The following is a 20692-nucleotide window of genomic DNA, read 5'->3' as shown; positions in this document are numbered from 1 at the left end:
ACCTGTTACTGTCAACAAACAAATGTCTGAAATTGTTTACATAGTATTTATGGTGTGCTATCAGGAAATTATTCAGAAATGGATGTTGACGAAGTTGTCTTGGAATATTGGTATCAAATCTGCCACAGACTATGAGAAATTTGCTAAAATATTCAACAGATTTCTTGCCTCAGGAAACAAGTCCTTAAGTAAGGTTGTTTAGAAACTGAGAAGACATGAACAAGTATGAAATTCTATTAGATGTAAAAGCATGACAGATGTTCTTCATATGGATCACTGTTGCAGTCACAACCTTCAGAAACTCTGCTGTAGGCAGCTGTGCTTTCAGTTAAAACTGTTTCCTACTCTTGGGAAATCTTGTCACCTTATAGTAAAGAAATTGTTAAACTGTATATAATATACTGATTCTGGTCAAGCTGTTACAGGTTTGTGTTTCAGTACCAGGCACAGAATTCAAAGCAACTCAATGAGGTTTAAAAACAAAGACTTTATACAGATCAGTAAAGGAGGTTGTCTTTCATTTCTAATCGTTTGCCCTTCAAAATGGGGTAGATAACCCAGAAAGATGTTTTTTTCTTTGATTATCTCACTCATGAATTTTACATTGCATAATGGTAACAAGGGCATCTGATATGCAGGAGATTAGAATGTGGAAAACTGGCTGTACGACTCCTTGAAAATCGGCAACAGGCACTTGAATTAGTGCACCTTCACAGTAGTAAGCACTGTGAGGTAACAGATAGTAATTAGGGATCCCGATTAGCTGCTGCTGCATCCCGCAGGCATTCTTTTAGCCCCCACCCCTTGTACTTTTGTAGTGATCACAAAGTACAGGGCTTGAAATGTAGTCTTGATGGGAATTAGTGCAGTTTTGTGAGTTAGGTGGTAATGCACCATTAGTTGATGCCGAACTTTGGCTGCGGTATGCAAAATTTCACATTCTTCAAAGTGCATTTACTTTGAGTTCATTATACAAGTTAAGGGAAGGAAAGTTTGAGTTCCTCTTCTTTCACACTTGGAAGTGGAATTCAACAAAATTGTCCCAGAGTGGATATCGTAGACAATTTAGGTTGCATACCGGATTACTAGCTCAAGTAAACCAAGAAGAACTTTCTTCTGGGGAAATACTTGAGAGTAGTAGAAGTAATTATCGAGAACTGTAGCACATGTTTCTAAACATTATCTTGGAATTTACATTGTTCCTTGCTGATCTGTAGTGACTTAATTCATCTAGTTAGACATATTTTGTTAAGTACCACCCTGGATAGCCAGATAGGTGTCTGGAATACAGGTGGACATTATTCATATGAGCTGGACCATAACGTGGTCAAGTGAAGTAGATTGAAAGAGAAAAACATAAAGCTTTTAAATTGTGCATTCAGTATGGCAATCAGCTTTATTGACAGGTTATTTGCCATCACATTTCGTCATCTTTCAAGATCGAATTATAATGTTTTAAATAGCACAGTAACAACGTCCATCTTTACAGATGAGTTAATTATTACACTAGTATATGTCTAGAGTTACCATTAAGTAGTCTGATTTACAGTGAAATGAGGGCTGACAAGCTATGTTTAGTAAAGACTGCGTATTCAGTTACACAGGATAGTATATTGTTCATGTGTGATTTCCTATATCCACTGAATTCTTCCTACTTTTGTTTAAAATTAATTTATTAATTTAGTAAATGTCTTTACTAGTCTATGTACTCCGAGTGTAAGAAGTTTCACAACCTACTGCCAACCTCGCACTGATTAATCGTGCAACTGCTTTTCTATATCAGATTGCATTACTGTTTTCTTAATGCAAATTACTATGTAACCAAATTCTTACATTACCTCATATCCCCTTTTTTTAAATCTGGATGTAAACCCCAGACTGAGCCTGAGAATGGTCCACTTGGATCATCGCTGTATCCCAGTCAACAAATACATAGGTAAATAAAAAAAATAAATGTTACCTTTCTTTGTGGAATGAATGATGGTCCTAAGATCAATACCTTAAGTTTAAAACACAAGATATAGTTTTATGGTGAAATACAGAATTATGAAATGTATGCTATTAATCATTTAACTTCTTGATAATTTATCATGTAAGATTTTGATAATTTGCAAGTAAGCTACAGCAAATATAAAAATAACGCATTCATATAAAAAATTAGCTTTATTCGTTAGTCATTTCAGTTTTTGTGCAGAATATTTCAGTTTGAAGATTCACTAATTTCATGTAACAATGTTCATCTGTAGAGTGCTTTTCTTTGATGTGAACATCTAGACCAGGTTGCACCCCCCATGCTTTTGATTTTTACTAAGCAGTGAAGTGAGGCTGTCATATGCTTTTTGGAGTAGACGTATCTGAAGATTCCCTGTATTGCTGACTCATAACTGTAATCAGTCACTGGTCTTTAGTATTGTAAGCACACAGGTTGTTAAATTAACTCTAAAAAAATAATTCTGGAATGGTATACAGTTTCATCTAAAGACACAAATCCTACCTGCTATATCATTGATTAATGGTAAAACTTGAGCCTCCCTTGACAGGGCACACAACAATCTTACACAATGTCTTTAATCAAAATCTCCAAGCAGATCAGTTTGAAGAAATCATCCCTGTTTCACATTTGAGATAGTCCAAAGTAAGTTTTTCTTTTATAGGTACTAGACTAGCTACCCTTAGGGGGCTAATTTCCACTTTGGTGCTTGACTTCAGCCTATCCCATTTGGTGTTACATTGGCATCACCCATCCATCCCATGGTCTGTCTATATATTACCTCTATTAAGAATAACTGGGATCATACTGTAATAATTTGAAGGGACCTATGCATAGGATAAAGTATTTTGGAGCTGCCTGTGTCCATTAGTAGTGCAGGGGCAGTCCTGGGGAAAAAATTCTAATACCCATCTGAACATCCAAGTTGAGCTTGAATATGGACAGGGATAAATTTTGTTTTATGTAGATGGGGAGTCTGTTCCAGAGTACTGGTATTTTAGCAGAAGAAAATCACTGTACATCCCAGAAAGAGAAGTAAGTACATTCCATCATCTGAGAACTTACCTGATAGTAGAGCATGTACCTTAATGGGAGCTCCCCTTCCATTTGCTTAGCAACATTTTCAGAGAGGTAGGATCCAGATTGGTAAAGTAGTACAAAAAACATCAGTCAGGGATTCATTTAAGAGGGGATTCCAGCTTTATTCCCTTCATGTTAGAAAGAAAAGCCTTTCCTCACATGGGTATGCACTGACCTCTTACTAATCCTTAGCCTTCCTAGTACTGTAAAGGAAAGTAACTTGACATAAGATCCAGTATAAATTAGGCATATTCCTCAAATCAGAGAATGGGATTTTGCCATCAGCAGCCTATTGTTGTTTCACATTATTTGAGTTCTGCTGCCCAAAGTTTGTTTATCTCTAGTTTCAGATAACCAACCTCATGTTTGAGAAGGGCCAAAATATTTATTATAAGTTGAGTGAAAACAGACATAGTATCTGTCTTTGCTGGTGGAAAAGGATCAAACCTGAACAAGAAAGAAGTCATAATTCTTTGACCAAAAGATGCCATGTTGTAGAACAAATTCTGCAGTAGCATATCAAGCTGGATCAACCACAGTCCTGGTCATTACACAGAGAATGTCAAAGTGGCCTGCTTTCTGTGTCCAAAAATATGTGGACTGGCAGAGGAGGTCTGTAGAAGGGATTCTTCAATAGTGAATCAGGGCATGGGCAGCAGATTGTGACTTCCTTTGCTGACCAGTCATGGTTACTTCCTTCATCAGTAAGACTGATTTACACTCTCTTACTTGTGACTAGTATGGCAAACTGATATGTCTGTCATAAAGCTCAGATGAGTGGCAACACAAAGAAAACAGCTGTGTTTTCCTTAGTGGTTAATGAAGGTGCTAATTAGGTTTTTTTGTTAAGTTTTAGTTTAGTGAGTGTCTGTTTCAGTGCTTTGCATAAAACTAAAAATGTCTGTAGGCGGCATAAGTGGAAATGGTCAGTCCTGTATTAATACTCCTTCTTGCCTTGACTGTACATCAACGTTCTTAACTTCATAGGTAATCACTAGGCTATATGCCCTTGTGGGCCATTTTAAGTCTAGGCAGTTTTCTTTTTTGTACTCAAAATAACCTATCCCATTTGGTTATAAATTGACTTTACCCATACCATGGTCGATAATTATGTATTACCCCTAATGAGCATAATGGAATCATACCTTAGATAATTTGAGGGGACTCATGCATGGACTAAACATCTAAGAGCTGCCTCTGTCCATTAGTAGCACAGGAAGTAGTCCTGAAATACATTTTTTGCTTCCTATCCATAGATCCAAGTTGCACTTGAACATGGACAGGGGATGAAGTTTGTTTTATGTGGATGGGGAGTCTGTTTCAGAGCAGCATTTTCCTCAGCAAGATATAACTGTCCCTTCAAACTGTTCTGTTGATGTTGCAGAAGAGATTTAGATCTGTAGACTTGAGCATTTCTGATGTTATTTGACTTGCTGATATGCATTAAATCAATTAATAATGGGTCAGAAGATGCCTTGTATGCCAGACACAGGTTACATCTTAGCAGTCCATAGAATGCCGAGTATAGTGACAGGGCTTTGAGTCAGTCCATGTAGGACATGTTGGTCAGGTCTTGTATCCTTTTAGTAGGATATCTCTATGGGCGTTCTAGTTGTTGCATGTATCTGGACAGATGTATGTTTAAAGGGGGCATTATTTTCATTGATTGGCCTAATGAGGGCTGAGTAAAGGGGGACAATGACTTCCCTAGATCTAGACACACTGCTTTTGTTTATAAGCTGTGCAATGTAGAAGGACTTTCTTACAACACTGGACACATGTTGGTCAAAAGGTCACTGTCCACATAAGTTCCCAAATTCTGAACAACTGGGTCAACTCTTGGGGGTGTATTGTCAATGTGGTAGTTCCCTGGAGTAGATGATTTCCTAAAGGATACAATAATGCATTTTTGGCATTTAGTTTGTCCATGATTTTGGCACCAGTTATTTATTTGTGGCAAACCTTCCTGCAAAATGGCTAAGTCATTTGGGGATGCAATGACTACTTATCTGCAAACTTATTAAGCCAAAGCCCTTTGGTATTGGCTTTTACTTCAGAAAAGTAGATGCCAGTCAGGAGAGGTCCTGGCACAGAACCCTGGGGACTCCACTGGTCCCTTTGTGGAGGTAACTTCCCCTATTTTGATTACATTTGTCCTATCTGTGAGCCAATTGGTAATCCAGTGGGGTGGCATAGGGGTTTATTCTCAGTTTATTTAGCTTTTGTACTGTGCCTGAGTGGGGAATTGTGTTAAAAGCTTTGGCCACGTCGAGGTATGTGGTGTGTACAGTTTTGCCTTCATCCATTGCTTTGGTGACCTTTTAAAAACTCCACCAGGTAAAGTAAGCATGACCTGCCTTGGAAGAATCCACACTGAGTTGGGTTCAGTGATTGATTAGTTCCATGATAAGTCTTTCCAGGGCTTTGCAGATGAGGCTGGTCAGACTTGTGGGTCTGTAATTGCCTGTGTCTGTGGACAGTCTTCACTTATGCATAGCATTGACTGTAGCTGCTCTGTGTTCACTTGGTACAAAACCTGTATGGAGGCTGAGATTGAACAGAGTTGTTAGGGGTGTGGTTAAATCATGCTTCAATGCTATTTAAGATGCATCTAAGGAAACTGTCAGGACCCATCGATGCAGTATTTTTAGCTTTTGATAGCACTTTTAGGACTTGGTCTTATGTGATAGCTGGAGGCGAGCCAGTTTCAGTTATATGTTTAAGGACAAATGAGGGGAAGAGAGGAATACATTTTAGAGCTAAATTTATCAGCCAGTAGGTTTGCTATATCTTCAGCCTCAGTGTAGATAACATCAGTCACAATCTGTTCATTGAATTGCTGCATTGTGCGTTTGAAATTACAAACATAACTAAAAAATGTTTATGATTTCTTTGGCCTGGATAGCTATTTTAGCTTCAGACTTGGCTTTGGTGGATTTTATTAAGCTTCTGATTTATTTGTTTATTTCAGTGACAAGGGCTTTAACATTTTGGAAATTGCTCTTCTTACTTTTGGTTAAAATTATTTTCCTTCTATTATAAAGTTTGTTGATACTATGATTCCACCATGTGGGTTTGTTTCTGGGGTTTGCCCTACACTTGTTCCCATGGGTTGCAGCTGCATCTGTGCAGCTGCTTACATGCTGATATAGCATGGCTGTGTACATTTATGCATATTTAGTGGTGTTAAGTGAGTTTGGTGGGGATTTGAAGCTTGCCAATGCATGACTTAGGAGTAGGTAGATTGTCTGAAAGAAATTTCTAAAGGTACCTTCGGTGGAAGGGATCTCTAGTTTCAGTTTTATTTCAAGGAAACTGCTTTATGGTCAGGCCTATATATGCAAGGGACAGTGCAAGATGCTCCCATATTAGTAAGGACAAGATCCAATATGTTATTCCCCCTAGTGTGTTCTTTGACTGATTGTTCAAGGGCATTTGTATTGACAAAGTCCAGGAATCTCTGTGCTTCTGTACTAGTGGTGGTGTAGGTTTCCTACTCTGTAGCTGAACAGTTTAGATCACCTAGGAAATGGTATTGGGTCTAATACTGAGTGATTCTAATTCTTGTAGACCGGCATTATGATTTTCTTGGGTCATAGAGGGAGTTCTTTAGCTTGCTGATATATGGCATGGAACCTTTCTGATGGTTATTTGGACATGAACAAACTCTAGGGCAATTATGCTGCTTTACCAGCCTTGATGTGAGTATCTTCTGGATGCAGATTGAGACACCTCCACCTTTTTCCCCTCCAGCGCAGTAGCTGATCTAAACATGTGAAAGACATGCACAGCCGAAGTGCTCTCCACTGTTTTAAACTATATCTCAGTCACTACACAGATGTCAGTGTTTTCCATGTTGAGAAGAGCTTATAGGGAGTGGAGTTTCTTCTTTAGGCTCCTAGCATTGATCAGTAATACCTTCTTATTTTCCTTTATTTTGTTATGTTGGTTGGTTTGACAAGATGGCATTGCCTAAAAAGGCACTATGGGAATGAACAATGTCTTTACCAATAATTGAAACCCTAGAGGGGACAGATGCAGGCCATCCCTAGTGAAGCAGAGTGGTCTGGTTTGTTGATCATATACCCCCAGGCTGACAAATATTGGACCCCTTTGAAGGACACCAAAAACTAAGCTAATTATTGAAGTCAATTATATTTTGGTCACATTGTGGCATCATCCTTGAAGGAGGTGGAATGCAGCTCATTGCTAGGCTCGTACCTGCCTTGGACACATAGTCTGAGAGCTCAGTCATGTCTCTCTCTCCATATAGTCCAGGGAGGTACATCTCCTGTCATTGATACAGGCATGAACTATGACAGAGTCATACTGGTACTTGTTGCTCAAGGACTTGAGTGCATGACTGATCGGTCAGATACTGGCTCCAGAGAAGCAGCTAACCATCACTCTTTCCTTGCTCAGCCTGGTAAGAGGCACATCTATATGTCTTACAATGGAGTCACCTACAGCAATTTATTTATTTTATTTAACATTATTTACAGGGAAAGTCCGACTTGGAACAAAGCCAATTTTCAGCAGAAGCCCAGAGAGAAACACTCCAGATGCATGTCTTTGTAATGTGTGAGGAAACTGGGGCACCCTGAGGAAACCCACATGAATGCAGGGAGGACATACAGACTCCGCACAGAAGGCACCCCAGATGAGAATTGAACCGGAGAACCTCTTGTTGTGAGGCGACAACACTACCGCTGCAACACTGCACCATCCAACAAACAAGAATGTTTGGTTGGGTTGATGCCTTATATGAGGAAATAAGCTTAATTTGCTGAGTCTGCTTTGTGCCTGTATTGAGTTTTGGAGGTCTTTGAGGTTTAGGCAAGTTAATCTTTAAAACATCAGCATATGATGGATTACTTGTGTTGTGATAGCTTTGGAGAGGTGTGATGTGTGGTGTACTACTGACGATTTTAGTGCCTGAGTTTAGAGTGTGTGAGATTTTTGTCTCCAAGGATGATATGTACATCTCTCACACACTGTGTTGTGCTATTCGAGTAACAGATGATAGATAGCATGAGACAATTCTTACAATGTTTCAAGGCACCCATCTCAATCCAGCTGGCTATGGTATGAAAATCCTGGTCCATGATACCAATAGGAATGACTCTAGGGGCAGGGGTAACTATTAATGCTTGGTGTTTGCTTTTAGAATAATGTTTGGGTGGACTTGCTACTGACTATTTGAAGTTCAGTACAAAACAACTGGCCTGGAAATCTTCTTCTGCCACCAGCAAGAACCAGTAAACTGATTATATTAAAAAAACTCACAATTTGATATGTCAGTGCAAGCAGTATCTGTAATATTAAGCAGCTTTATCAAAGGTCTTTTAGCCTAGAGAGTAGTTTAAGGGGAGAGACATTACAAAGAGTTACTTACGTGCTTTTTGTCACTAGCCAATAAAGTGGGTGAAAGGGGAAATTATGTTGTCAAATTATCTTATGGGGCAGGCAACAACAGGTACATTGAGTTTAAGAACACATTAGATCATTAGCTCTGAGCTGACTGACCTGGAACTGTATTAATGCAAAGACAAGTCCTAAACTAGCCTGACATACACTCGGTACATAAAAATTAAATGGAACTAGGATTTGACAACTTAAACAGCAAAATGAAGTGCAACTATGTACTGGAATTACTAAAATAAGTTTAAAGAGCTAGAGCAGATACAGACTGCTAAAATGAATTTAAAAATCACATCAAAATGAAAACACTTACCTTTCTTTTTCTGTGTAATGGAACTATTACAATTGAACACTAATTTGAAACATCACAGCAAGCAGCAAGTTTGGAATTTTTAGACCCTTAGCTCTGAGCTGTCTGGCCTGAAACTGCCTTAATGCAAAGACAAGTCCTGAACTAGCCTGGCATACACTTGTTATTAGGCCCTGGTTTCATTGTTATATACTAACAGTTAGACAACTTAAAACAGCAAAACTGCAGTGCAGCTATGTACTGGAATCACTAATATAGACTTGGAGACCTTAATTAGATAAAGTAGTTACATATTGTTAAAATTAATTTAAAAATCAGTTCAAGAAATGAAACCACTTTTCTTTCTCTCTGTGTAATGGAACTGTTACAACAAGTTCAGCAAGTAAAGTGTTAATGATATTGTGTTGTCATTTAACTTCTAGCTGAAGGGATAAAAACAGACTTGTATATACACTGTTAATGGTATCATACTTAAATACTGTCATGTAAATAATTTTTGCCATGGGAGGTACATATAGTGGAATATGTTTTAGAATTTTACAGATATGAGCAAGATTCACATTATCTCTGGTTTCCAGTCTGAAATTACTCTTTCTTGAAGTGGTAAACAATACTGTGTTTCTAATGTTCTGTATTTAAATGTTTCTATTACAAGACTACCTGCTGTCTAATCAGTTTACATAGAGAGTATTTGTTCAGTGTCTGCAAAGTGAAACAATGAATGCGATGCATTATGAAAGTATTTTTTCATAATTATTTTCTTGGTTTTAAAAGGAATTGAAAATGCTAGATATTTGAAAAGAACAAAACATTGTTTTTCTTGTTTTGTCAAGCAGAAAAAGACATATCAATGCATCAAGTGCCAGATGACGTTTGAGAATGAGAGAGATATACAAATCCATGTTGCTAATCACATGATAGGTAAGAGACCAGCTTGGAATATATCACCTGAAAGCTGTGCATGTTAACTGTATTGGCATGTAGTTGCATCTAATTATGCCGTAATAGTATACAAGGGCAAATGATACTTTTCACTGAAGAATTTCTGAAAACCTGTAGCAGTATGTTTCTTTGTTTTATAGTAAGTGGTTTGGGACACTGTGTTTGTTGTCATCTCACTCCTGTTTAACTTTGGTTCATTTTTGGCTACATGTTGCTGTTGTATGTATGACCTCAGACATCAGAAGTGTATCTTTCTGTGGCTTCATTTTTTATTACTTTATAAGTTCTCCAACTTGGCCAAACAACTGTAAAGGAGGATAAGAAATTAAAAAAAATATTTCACTGTTCAGCCATTACATGAACTAGGAAGATCATCACTGTATGCTGAAGAAGTGGTGGATTTGTTTTGTGATTGCAGCTTTACAATATGTGTTGTTGAGATCTTTATTTCTTTTGTGACTAAAATTGTTTTCGTCTATGCTTCAGGGCTAGCAGGTATATAATAAAACCAAATGTGATCTACATCCCATCACATGTAATGGAAGTATTATTTTCAGGTTACGGTTTAGATCTCTGTTCAACAATTTAAGGGAAGGTTACAATTCTCTAAGCAGCCCACCTGGTTTTGACTTCCTCATAGGTGTTTCAAACTAGGAGACTCTGCTTTGGGCCCACGCTTAAAAGATTGTTCTCTTAGACCTTGGTACTGGGCAGAAGAAGTAAAGTTTACCAGAAATGCTGAGGTCTGCATAACTATCTGGGACACACTTTTTTTCTTTTAAGCATTGATCAATAATAGTAGGATAATGGATTTATCTGACTTATGACTCTCATGCCCTACCACATACTAGGACTACAGAATATTCTTATCCAAATATATTGATTTAAACTTAGAAGCACATATATAGAACACCGGTGAGAAACTGATTTATGGGCAGACTCTTCCCAGAATGTTTTAACTGTAGCAGAACATGCACCTCTGTTTAAAGTAGTACCTTCACGGTATCAGACAGAAAGGTGTCTATAGAAGGAAACATGCTTCCTTGGGTTGAACTGTCTTTGATAGGCCTTGTCTTTTGGAGTACAATGATTACTGGATGTTTTACAGTGTTTATAAACAACACTGAACCATAGTCATAATAAAATTTCCAGTTTGTATGCAAACAGAAGGGGTAAAAACATTTCAGTGGTTTGAAAGCCTCAGCGATATAAAATGGGTGTTTCTGACTCAGAGATGTATACTTGTATTTTGCAGCAGTACTCCCGTGGCAGTGGTGCTGTGGTACTGTTGTTGCCTCACAGGAAGACGTTGTCCTGTTCGATTCTCAGCTAGAGCATCTTCTGTGTGGAGGCATGCGTGAATGGGCATACCTTCGTTGAAGGTTGTGTGCCAGGGCTGGTAACTTGGCACGTAAAAATCCACTACCAAACATTAGCGGACCGGAGTTCCACTGTGGCGACCCCTAACCGGGATAAGTCGAAAGACACAACAATAACAACTCCCATTGTGCTTGCAGATGTTCCCTAAGCCAGTTTCTAATTTTGCAAGAGAGCTACTTAGAGTGGTTCTGTCAGATGTGAAGGAGAATACATGATAAGGCTACATACTGTTAGTTCCCTACAGTATAACAAGGACTTATTTGATCCTGGGTTCTAAATAACATTTCCAGAAATATTACATGGTCTCCTCATAGGGGTTTTTCACTTCACAGGATTTCTTCTGATGTCAGGAGAGATGGGCAGTTTATGGTTTCAAAAAAACAAATGCATCATCTCCAGAAAAAGCCTCCAGTATACATTAACTCAGTAGTCCCTATATTACCCTTTTGGTGGTGTTTTTCATTTGGCACCAGCAGCTGCCTTTGTACTTTTCATATTGATTGGATTTGACTTCCTTAACTGACCAGCTTATTAATAAATAATAAACGGTTTGTGAGAAACAAAGTATTTGTTTAGATTGAAACATCATTGTCTTCTGAGCTTTGTTTAATGTTATAGTTGCCAAATGTATCTAATTAAGTAATGCATAATAATATGTAAACCTGTATGTCTCTCCTTTTCCTCTATCTGTATTGTAACTTACTTGTATTGTCTTCTCTGTGGAGCTTTTCTCCCCGGGCCTCCGCTGAAAATGGACATATATCCAGTCGGACTATCCCGGTCAACAAATGTAAAATAAAAATAAAAAAAAAATAAAATTTGCTGCAGTGGATACATTTATCATTGCTTGCTTTTTATACTTATGCGTCACTGAGGGACGTAGTGTGAAATGTCATGTTGGGAGACAAAAAGTACACTGTCTTTGCTCAAGCAGAATGCACATCAATAGAGCTGCTGCTAGTTGTTTCTTAGTTATTGTGGAGATGTGTAAAATTTCCACATGTACATTAATTCTGTGAAAACGTAATAACTTACAACATGTTCACCGTGTTACACTGCTGCAGTCATTACACTTGGGCTATCCTGCCATCAGGCAGTCCCGCAGTCGGCCAGAGTTCCAATGTCTTGGTCTGGCGTCGGTTGCTGTCGCTTCTTCCCTGACGTCAGTGCACCAGGGGTATATAAGATGCATCCGATGCCATTTTCTTCAGTCTTTCTTGCCGTGCGGTGCCCGAAGCAGAAGCAGTTCGCAAGTGCCGGTTGGCTGACTCCTGAGATTTTCGAAGTCGAATTTCAGATCCGAAGTCTACAATAAAGCTAAGTACCCCGTTGGGGAAACTTTTTTCTTGCCTCAGACCGATGTCAGAAAAAGTTAATAATTGTATTTCTTGTGGGAAGCAAATACCTCATAAGGACTTCCACTCTTACTGTATTCCATGCCTAGGCCCTGATCACGACGTCACTAGTTGTTGGTTTTGTGCTAGATTTAACAAATGCACTATAAAAAGACGTTTTTATTTTGCTTTGCACTACTTTGGCTGAAGGTTCAATTATACTATGCCGTCGAACCAACCGACGACCTCAATACCGAAAAAAAACTCAAAGACAAGGATAAAGACAGGCATCCGAGGTCCAAAACCGACGATGAAACCTCTTCTAGGCCATTTGCTGGTTCTCAGTGAGGCGCTTTCACAGCCCCTGACACCCACTACCTCAGAGCCACAGGCCGCTTCCAACTCCCACGTGGAGACAACTAGGCCTCTGGAAACTCAAGGTATTGGGCCTACGGAAACTAATCCCTCAGATGGGTCCAGAGCCGCTGAGCAGGCATCGGCTTCTGAGGGTGTTTTCAGACCTTCACAACTTACCATTAAAACAACAGCCAAGACAAAGGTACCATTAAAGACAAAGAAACAAGTACAGCATTCTCCTGGACAGTCCTCCATGCCTAAGAAACAGATGCTTAAAATGGCCGAAGACCTCATTACTCTAATCAGGGGTTCCCATCCCCCTCCTGAGAAAAGGCCTAGGCAGGATACAGACTATGATTCCTCTGATCAGGTTTCCATTTCCTCTGATTCTTCTTCAGACCAGGGATACTCTCTACCCCCCTATGAGGACTCTGATGCTGAAGAATCTATCCCTTCAGCCTCTCCTCCTGAGAATTATTCTTTTGGGGAAACTTTACATACCATGAGGGAACATTTCCATTGGGAAAGTCTGGATTACTCAGAATCCAAGAAAAGGCTCAGGGATTTCCTTTTATTGCCTCAACAAAGGCCCCTGGCTATTCCGCCTGTGCTAGATATTGTGGATGATGTGTTCTCTGAATCCAGCTTATCTCCTGATTCTTTGTCCCCTGCTCCAGCCAAGCCAGATAGGTATTATAGAGTCCCTGACTCTCACAAGTTTCTTTACAAAAACCCTTCTGCTGATCCAGAAACTATTTCCCAGGGTCCAAAAGGGGTTAAGGCTTCCATTGCAAAAAATCCAGTACCCTCTGACAGAGATTCCAGAGCTTTGGATAGATGGGGGAAGAAAGTATGCAACTTTAGCAGTAAGAGCTTTAAATTGCCAGTTTCACATGCTTAAGTACCAACAATATTTAATGGCTCAGTTAAAACAGAAAATGCTTGCAAGCTCAGAAGCTCCTGATTGTAAAGAAATGCAGGATTTATTGCATGCAGTTGAACAAGTGGGAAAACATACTCTGCAATGTGGTTTTGATTCTTTAGAGGCCTCTTGTAGAGCCGCAGTTACAGGTTCTGTGATTCGAAGACATGCTTGGTTAAAAGAACAGAGTTTACCTGATCATGTTAAGGCAAAGTTATTGGATGCTCCTTTACAGCATGATACCTTGTTTGGCATGAAGGCAGAAGAGGTGTTAAAGAAAATGGAGGATAAAGCTAAATCTATGCAAACAGTCAAGGATTTCTTACAAGTACAGCCACCTCAGTTTAGCAGAAATTGGCCAACAAAGAATTGGTCCTTTCCAGTGTCAGACAGGCCACAGAGAGGCAGATACAGACGCTCAAGAGGCAGATCTCAACCCCAAGGCTCAAACAGACAATGACAGTGGGGCACCTCAACCCCTCATGGACATGAGAGCTATTCAAAAAGTACCACAACAGGAACAAGGACAAGGTTTTTACTCAAGACTCTTCCTGGTCCCCAGAAAGGACAAGGCCTGGAGGCCCATACTTGACCTTCCAATTCTGAATACTTACCTGGATATTCTGAAATTCAAAATGTTGACATTACAGCAGCTTCTACCCATGCTGGGCAAGAAGGCTTGGCTTGTTACTCTGGACCTCAAAGAGGCATACCTGCATGTCCCTATCAGACAAAATTGCAGAAGATACCTCAGATTCAAAGCTGGTACAATGCACTACCAATTCTCTGCACTGCCCTTTGGCTTATCTACTGCACCCAGGGTCTTCACAAAGTGCCTGGCACCAGTAATTGCATTTTGCAGACAAAAAGGAATTCAAATATATCCATACCTGGACGACTGCCTCATTCAAGCAGAGACAAAGGACATTCTTCTACAGCATCTGGCATTTGTAAAAAGGTTGCTAATTTCTCTAGGGTACACAGTAAATGAAAAGAAGTCAAAACCAGTGCCCTCGCAACAGATTATATTCCTGGGTGCCAGATTAAATACAACGGCCCAGATGGCTTACCTCACGCCAGACAAACAAATTCAACTAACTCAATATTTTCAATTACTGGCAAAAAAGTCCCATCTCCCTGCAAGAAAAATTCTGCAGGTCCTGGGATTCATGGCATCCTGCATACTACTAATACCATATGCCAGACTGCATATGAGGAAATTACAATGGTACCTAAAAAGTGATTGGACTCAACACTCTCACAGTTTAGAAGCAGTAATACCAATGATTCCCTGCCTACAACAGGAGTTTCGATGGTGGGCACAGGCATGTCACCTAAACAAGGGTCAGCCTTTTACCCAACCCACAGCCAGGGAAACTCTAACAACAGATGCCTCGGATTACGCCTGGGGAGCGCACATGGCAGGAAAATGCATTTAGGGCAAGTGGACCACAGACCAGATGCATCTTCACATCAATCAAAAAGAGATGTTGGCTGTTCAAAATGCCATAACAGCTTTCAAGGACCTTCTGCATCCAGGACAATTATTACTAAAGACAGACAACACCACAATCATGTGGTACATAAACAAGCAAGGGGACACTCATTCTTATCCCCTATGCAGACAAGCCATGACCTTGTGGAACACAGCTCTAACGTATCAAGTTCACCTGCAAGCACAATTCCTGCCAGGAAAGAAAATACTCTGGCAGACGATCTAAGCAGAAATATCATGGACCCTCACGAATGGAAATTGAATCCACAAATCTTCAGCATGGTAACACAAAAATGGGGATGCCCAGACATAGTTCTTTTTGCCTCCCCACTGAATTGCCAACTACAAAAATTCTGCACAAGGACTTATCACAAACAAGCATGGAAAGTGGATGCTCTTTTGTTCAGCTGGAAAAACCTAAAAGTTTATGCCTTCCTGCCACTGCCTCTCCTTTCAAAAGTACTCCTAAAAGCCAGACAAGAAAAACCACAGATGATCCTGATTGCTCCAGACTGGCCACGCCAGCACTGGTACCCTATCTTAAGGAACTTGGCTCAAGGCCCACCATGGATTTTGCCTCAAATTCCACACCTTCTGACTCAACAAAACAATCAGATCCTGAACCCTAAACCTGGCTGCATGGCAGATACATTAGTCAAACAGGCAACACCTCTCTCTAAAGCTGTTATGGATGTCATTTTGGAGGCCAGGAGGCCTAGCACCAGGAAAGCTTACTCAGAAAAATGGAAGAGATTCTGCACCTGGAACCAGGCTCAAAGCCTTGACCCTCTTGTTCCAAACATTCCTCAGATTTTACAATACTTAACTGAGATGCTGGACAGATGCCTATCCTTCTCATCAATTAAGATCTACGCCTCTGCCATTTCAGCACATTACAACACGGATCCTCCTTTATTCTCTCGTCCCTTGCTAAAGCAGTACCTCAGAGGGGCTAAAAACATAAGACCACCCCGGAGAGCACCAACACCAACTTGGGACCTCAATTTCATTTTGGAAAAACTGACCCTACCACCTTTTGAGCCAGCGAATACAGCCGATCTAAAATTTTTATCATGGAAAACAGCTCTGCTCCTGGCAGTAACTTCAGCACGAAGAGTCTCAGAGCTAGAGGCATTAATGGCAGTGGAACCTTTTATAATTTTTCATCAGGACAAGGTTTCCTTAAGGACAAACCCTACCTTTATGCCAAAGGTGATATCTAGTGTGGCTTTTAATGAAACCATCCATTTGCCAACTTTTTATTCAAACCCCCAGAATAAAGGGGAGAAACTTCTGCATTCTTTGGACATACACAGGCAGCTACGCTTCTACTTGGACAAAACAAAAGCTTTCAGGAAAACTGAGCAACTGTTTGTAGCATATGCTGCAGGATCACAGGGCAAGGCTATCTCAAAGCAGACTATATTCAAATGGATAGGACACTGTATTCGTTACTGCTACACACAGCATGGAAAATCATTCCCAAGTAACATTAGGCCACATTCCATCAGGGCAACAGCCACTTCAACAGCCTTTCTCAGAGGAGTACCTACCAAGGAAATTTTGGAGGCTGCAACTTGGAGTTCAGTGCACACCTTTACCAAGCATTACCACCTGCCTCTTTACTCTAAATCCAGAGCAGGTTTTGCCACTGCAGTTCTGCAAGGCCTCATAGACAATCCTAACTCTTTATAGACCAGCCACCCAACCTTAGCTTTGGGATTCTACCCAAGTGTAATGACTGCAGCAGTGTAACACGATGAAAATAGTACAGTTTTGTACCTACCATAAATGTAGATGTTCGAGTGTTCACACTGCTGCAGTCCAGGTTACCCTCCCTCCATCCCCTCTGAACTAGCTGGACTTATCTATACCTTTCTATCCTATACAACCTTTGTGGTGTATTTGCTTGTAACTGAAGGTATTGTTTTTATTTTATATGTATATTTTTTATTAGCAATATGTATTGCCTACCTACTTGGGGGCACCTGACATCTGGGGCAAGAAAAACTGAAGAAAATGGCATTGGATGCATCTTATATACCCCTGGCACACTGACGTCAGGGAAGAAGCGACAGCAACCGACGCCGGACCAAGACTTTGGAACTCTGGCCGACTGCGGGACCGCCTGACGGCAGGATAACCCAAGTGTAATGACTGCAGCAGTGTGAACACTCGGACATCTACATTTATGGTAGGTACAAAACTGTACTTTATCCAGCTCCCGTTAGCCCTCAGTCGGCCCGAATTCCAGAGTCCTTGGTATATGGCTTCGGCCTCCGCCGGTTGTAAAACTGATGTCAGTATGTCAAGTATAAAGGGAGGCAGCCGACGCCATTTCCTCAGTCTTTCTTGCCGCGGAGCCTGAAGCAGTTGCAATTCACACTAGTGCCGGTCGGCCATTTATCTTCGTTTCGCTTTCCGACTACCAAGTTGAAAACGCCTTCAGATAAGTACCCCATTGAGGATCCTCTTTTTTTGCTTTAACGAAAGTCAGATAAAGTTAATAACTGTCTTGCCTGTGGAAAACAGATTCCACACCGCGATTTCCATTCCTATTGTATAACTTGTTTGGGCCTTGAGCACAAAGTCCCTAACTGTGTTTTCTTTAACCTGCGTCCCATATGCCATAGAGCTAAGATTTTGTATAAGCATTTCGGAGTCTGGCCTAAGTTTGTTGGTATGGCGTCTTCTGGTCCCTCGACTTCGGATCTTCCTAGGAAATGCAAAGACAAGGACCTCGACAGGCCCAGGGTTAAATCTACTGATGATGAACCGGTGTAATTGGTCGTCAGAACAGCGGTAGTCAGTGAGGTGCTTTTGCAGCCCCTGCAGTCCACAGATTTTCAGCCGCAAGCCTCTGCCGAGACCTTTATGGAGTCCTCCATGCCGCAGGCTGGTATTTCGTCTTCAGACCCTCTGCCTGTCACCACCTCAGATGGGTCCGGAGCCACTTTGCAAGCACCGGCTTCTGACGCCTCTTCTTTTCGACATGAGACCAGAACCAGACCAACTACCTTAGCTCAGGCCTCTGCAGTTGCTAGGCCTCCTGAGTCCCTCCAGATTGCTAGTACACCTTCTAGCCGCAAACCTACTCACAAGCAGGCATTGGCCTACCCTCCTGCACCTCAGTCCCAGTTGGTTAATATGGCAGGTGATCTTCTTTCCCTTATTAGGGGCTCTCACCCACCCCCTTCAAAGAGGACTAGGGAATTATCTCCTGATGCTTTGTCTGTCTCTGATTCTGAGGTTTCCAGTATGTCTGCTGGTGAAGAAGGACATTCTCAACTTTTTTCTGGCTTTGAGGATTCTGATGCTGATGACTCTATCCCTTCTGCCTCCCCTCCAGAAGATTTTTCCTTTGGGGACACTTTGAATACTCTTAGGGAGCATTTTAAATGGGAATGTCAGGATTTTCCAGTCTTTTTTTTCCAGTTTTGGAAGTTGTGGATGATGTTTTCATGAAATATTCTTTAACTCCTAATTTTGTTCCTCCTGCCCCCAGAAAACCGGATATATACTACAGGGTTCCTGAATCTCATCAATTCCTTTTTAGAAACCCTTCTGCTGATCCAGAGATTATTTCTCAAGGCCCCAAGGGTGTTAAGGCTACTATTGCTAGAAACCCTGTGCCTTCTGATAAGGAATCTAGGGCCTTGGACAGGTGGGGTGAAAAAGTCTATACTTCTGCAACTCTTGCCATTAGATCCATGAATTGTCTTTTTCACATGCTTAAGTATCAGCAGCATACGTTGGAGGCTATTAAGGCTAAACTTAGAGATATTCCTTTCATGATAGAAAACAAAGATTTACAAGACTTACTGAATTCTGCCACTTTAGTTAATAAGCATTCACTTCATTGTGGTTTTGACACTTTGGAGGCTTCCTGCACAGCAGCAGCCACTGTTTCTATAATTAAAAGGCATGCTTGGCTCAGGGAGCAGCCTCTTTCTGAGCCAGTTAAGTCTAAATTGCTGGATGTTCCTTTGCACAAAGACAATCTTTTTGGTAATAAGGCTGAGGAGGTACTGAAAAAGTTGGAGGATAAGGCAAAATCTATGCAAGCTGTAAAAGATTTCCTTCAGGTTCAGCCTCCTCAGTTTAGTAGGCATTATCCTTTTAAGAATTGTTTTTTCCCTGATCCTGGCAAACAGGGTCACTCTAGGCCTAGGGCTTTCAGATCTTCCAGGGGGCAGGCTTCCGCCCCTCAAAGGGCTAAACAATGGCATTCTTCTTCAGCTAAATCTGGGAGTTCTAAACTACCTTCCTAAAGCAAGCATTCTCAATGACTCCGGCCTTCTTGTACCTACCTCTGCAGACCCTGGGTTTCCTTTGGGGGGAAGGTTAGCCAGGTTCACAGAGGTATGGTCTACCATCAAAGATGACAAATGGGTGTTCAATATAGTAAACCAAGGTTACAAGTTTTACTTTCACACCTTCCCTGTTTTACAAGGGTACCCAGACATACCCAAAACTCTCAAGGCAGAGGTAGAAACCCAAATTTCCTCTCTACTGACTATGGGGGCCATAGAGCCAGTTCCTGCAAATCAGGCAGGCCTAGGTTTTTATTCAAGGCTTTTTCTGATACCCAAGAAAGGGAGCACCTGGTGCCCTATTCTGGATCTGTCCATTCTAAACACTTTTCTGGTGATTCCCAGATTCAAGATGCTCACCCTTCAACAACTACTACCAATGCTGGGCAAGGATTCATGGCTGGTAACTTTGGATCTCAAGGAGGCTTATCTGCACATCCCAATAAGGGAAAGTTGCAGGCAGTTCCTCCGCTTCAGGGCTGGGGAGCAACACTTTAAATTCTCTGCATTGCTTTTTGGCTTATCTACGGCTCCCATAGTTTTTATGAAATACCTGGAATTAGAGAAACATTCAGATTTATCCTTACCTGGACAACTGTCTCATACAAGCAAACTCCCCAGAACAACTAGAAAAGGATTTGTATTTCGTGAAGAACATTCTCACCTCTTTGGGTTACACTCTCAACAAAAAGAAGTCAAAGCTGGTTCCTTCAAGGGAGATTGTTTTTCTGGGAGCGAATCTGAATACAGCCACTCAGATGGTATTCCTCCCTCAACAGAAGCAAGAAGATCTTTCCGCTTACTTCATGAACTTGGCAAGCATGACCCAGCTCTCTGCAAGGCAATTCCTGCAAGCACTGAGGTTCATGGCTTCATGTATTTTGATGAACCCATATGCAAGGCTGCATATGAGAAAACTTCAGTTGTACCACAGAAATCTTTGGTGTCAACACACACAGGACTTAGACCTGATTCTTCCCGATTCCCTGCCTACAAATGGAGTTCCTCTGGTGGGCTACAGCCTGTTCTCAGAACAAAGGTCTGCCTTTCCGCCCACCGCCTGCCAGCCAGACTCTCACCACAGATGCCTCAGATGTTGCATGGGTGGGCTCATCTGGAGGGCAGGGGCATACAGGGGGCTTGGAGCA

General features: G+C 41.0%; 1 protein-coding gene across 4 annotated transcripts in view; it reads left to right on the top strand.

Moving 5' to 3' along the window:
• ZNF423 (zinc finger protein 423) overlaps positions 1–20692 on the top strand; it is a 1297648-nt gene that overhangs the window by 790958 nt on the left and 485998 nt on the right. For 3 of the 4 annotated variants that reach the window (XM_044081972.1, XM_044081969.1, XM_044081971.1), the window contains one exon: positions 9635–9722. In XM_044081972.1, the coding sequence (XP_043937907.1) occupies positions 9635–9722 (88 nt within the window). The remainder of the gene's footprint in view (positions 1–9634; positions 9723–20692) is intronic. The other variant, XM_044081970.1, reaches the window with a different exon arrangement.

The sequence above is a fragment of the Protopterus annectens genome, chromosome 8.part1 (assembly GCF_019279795.1).
Source record: "Protopterus annectens isolate FY-2018-M chromosome 8.part1, PAN1.0, whole genome shotgun sequence".
NCBI classification, from domain to species: Eukaryota; Metazoa; Chordata; order Ceratodontiformes; family Protopteridae; genus Protopterus; species Protopterus annectens.
This window is presented reverse-complemented; position numbering and strand designations above follow the sequence as displayed.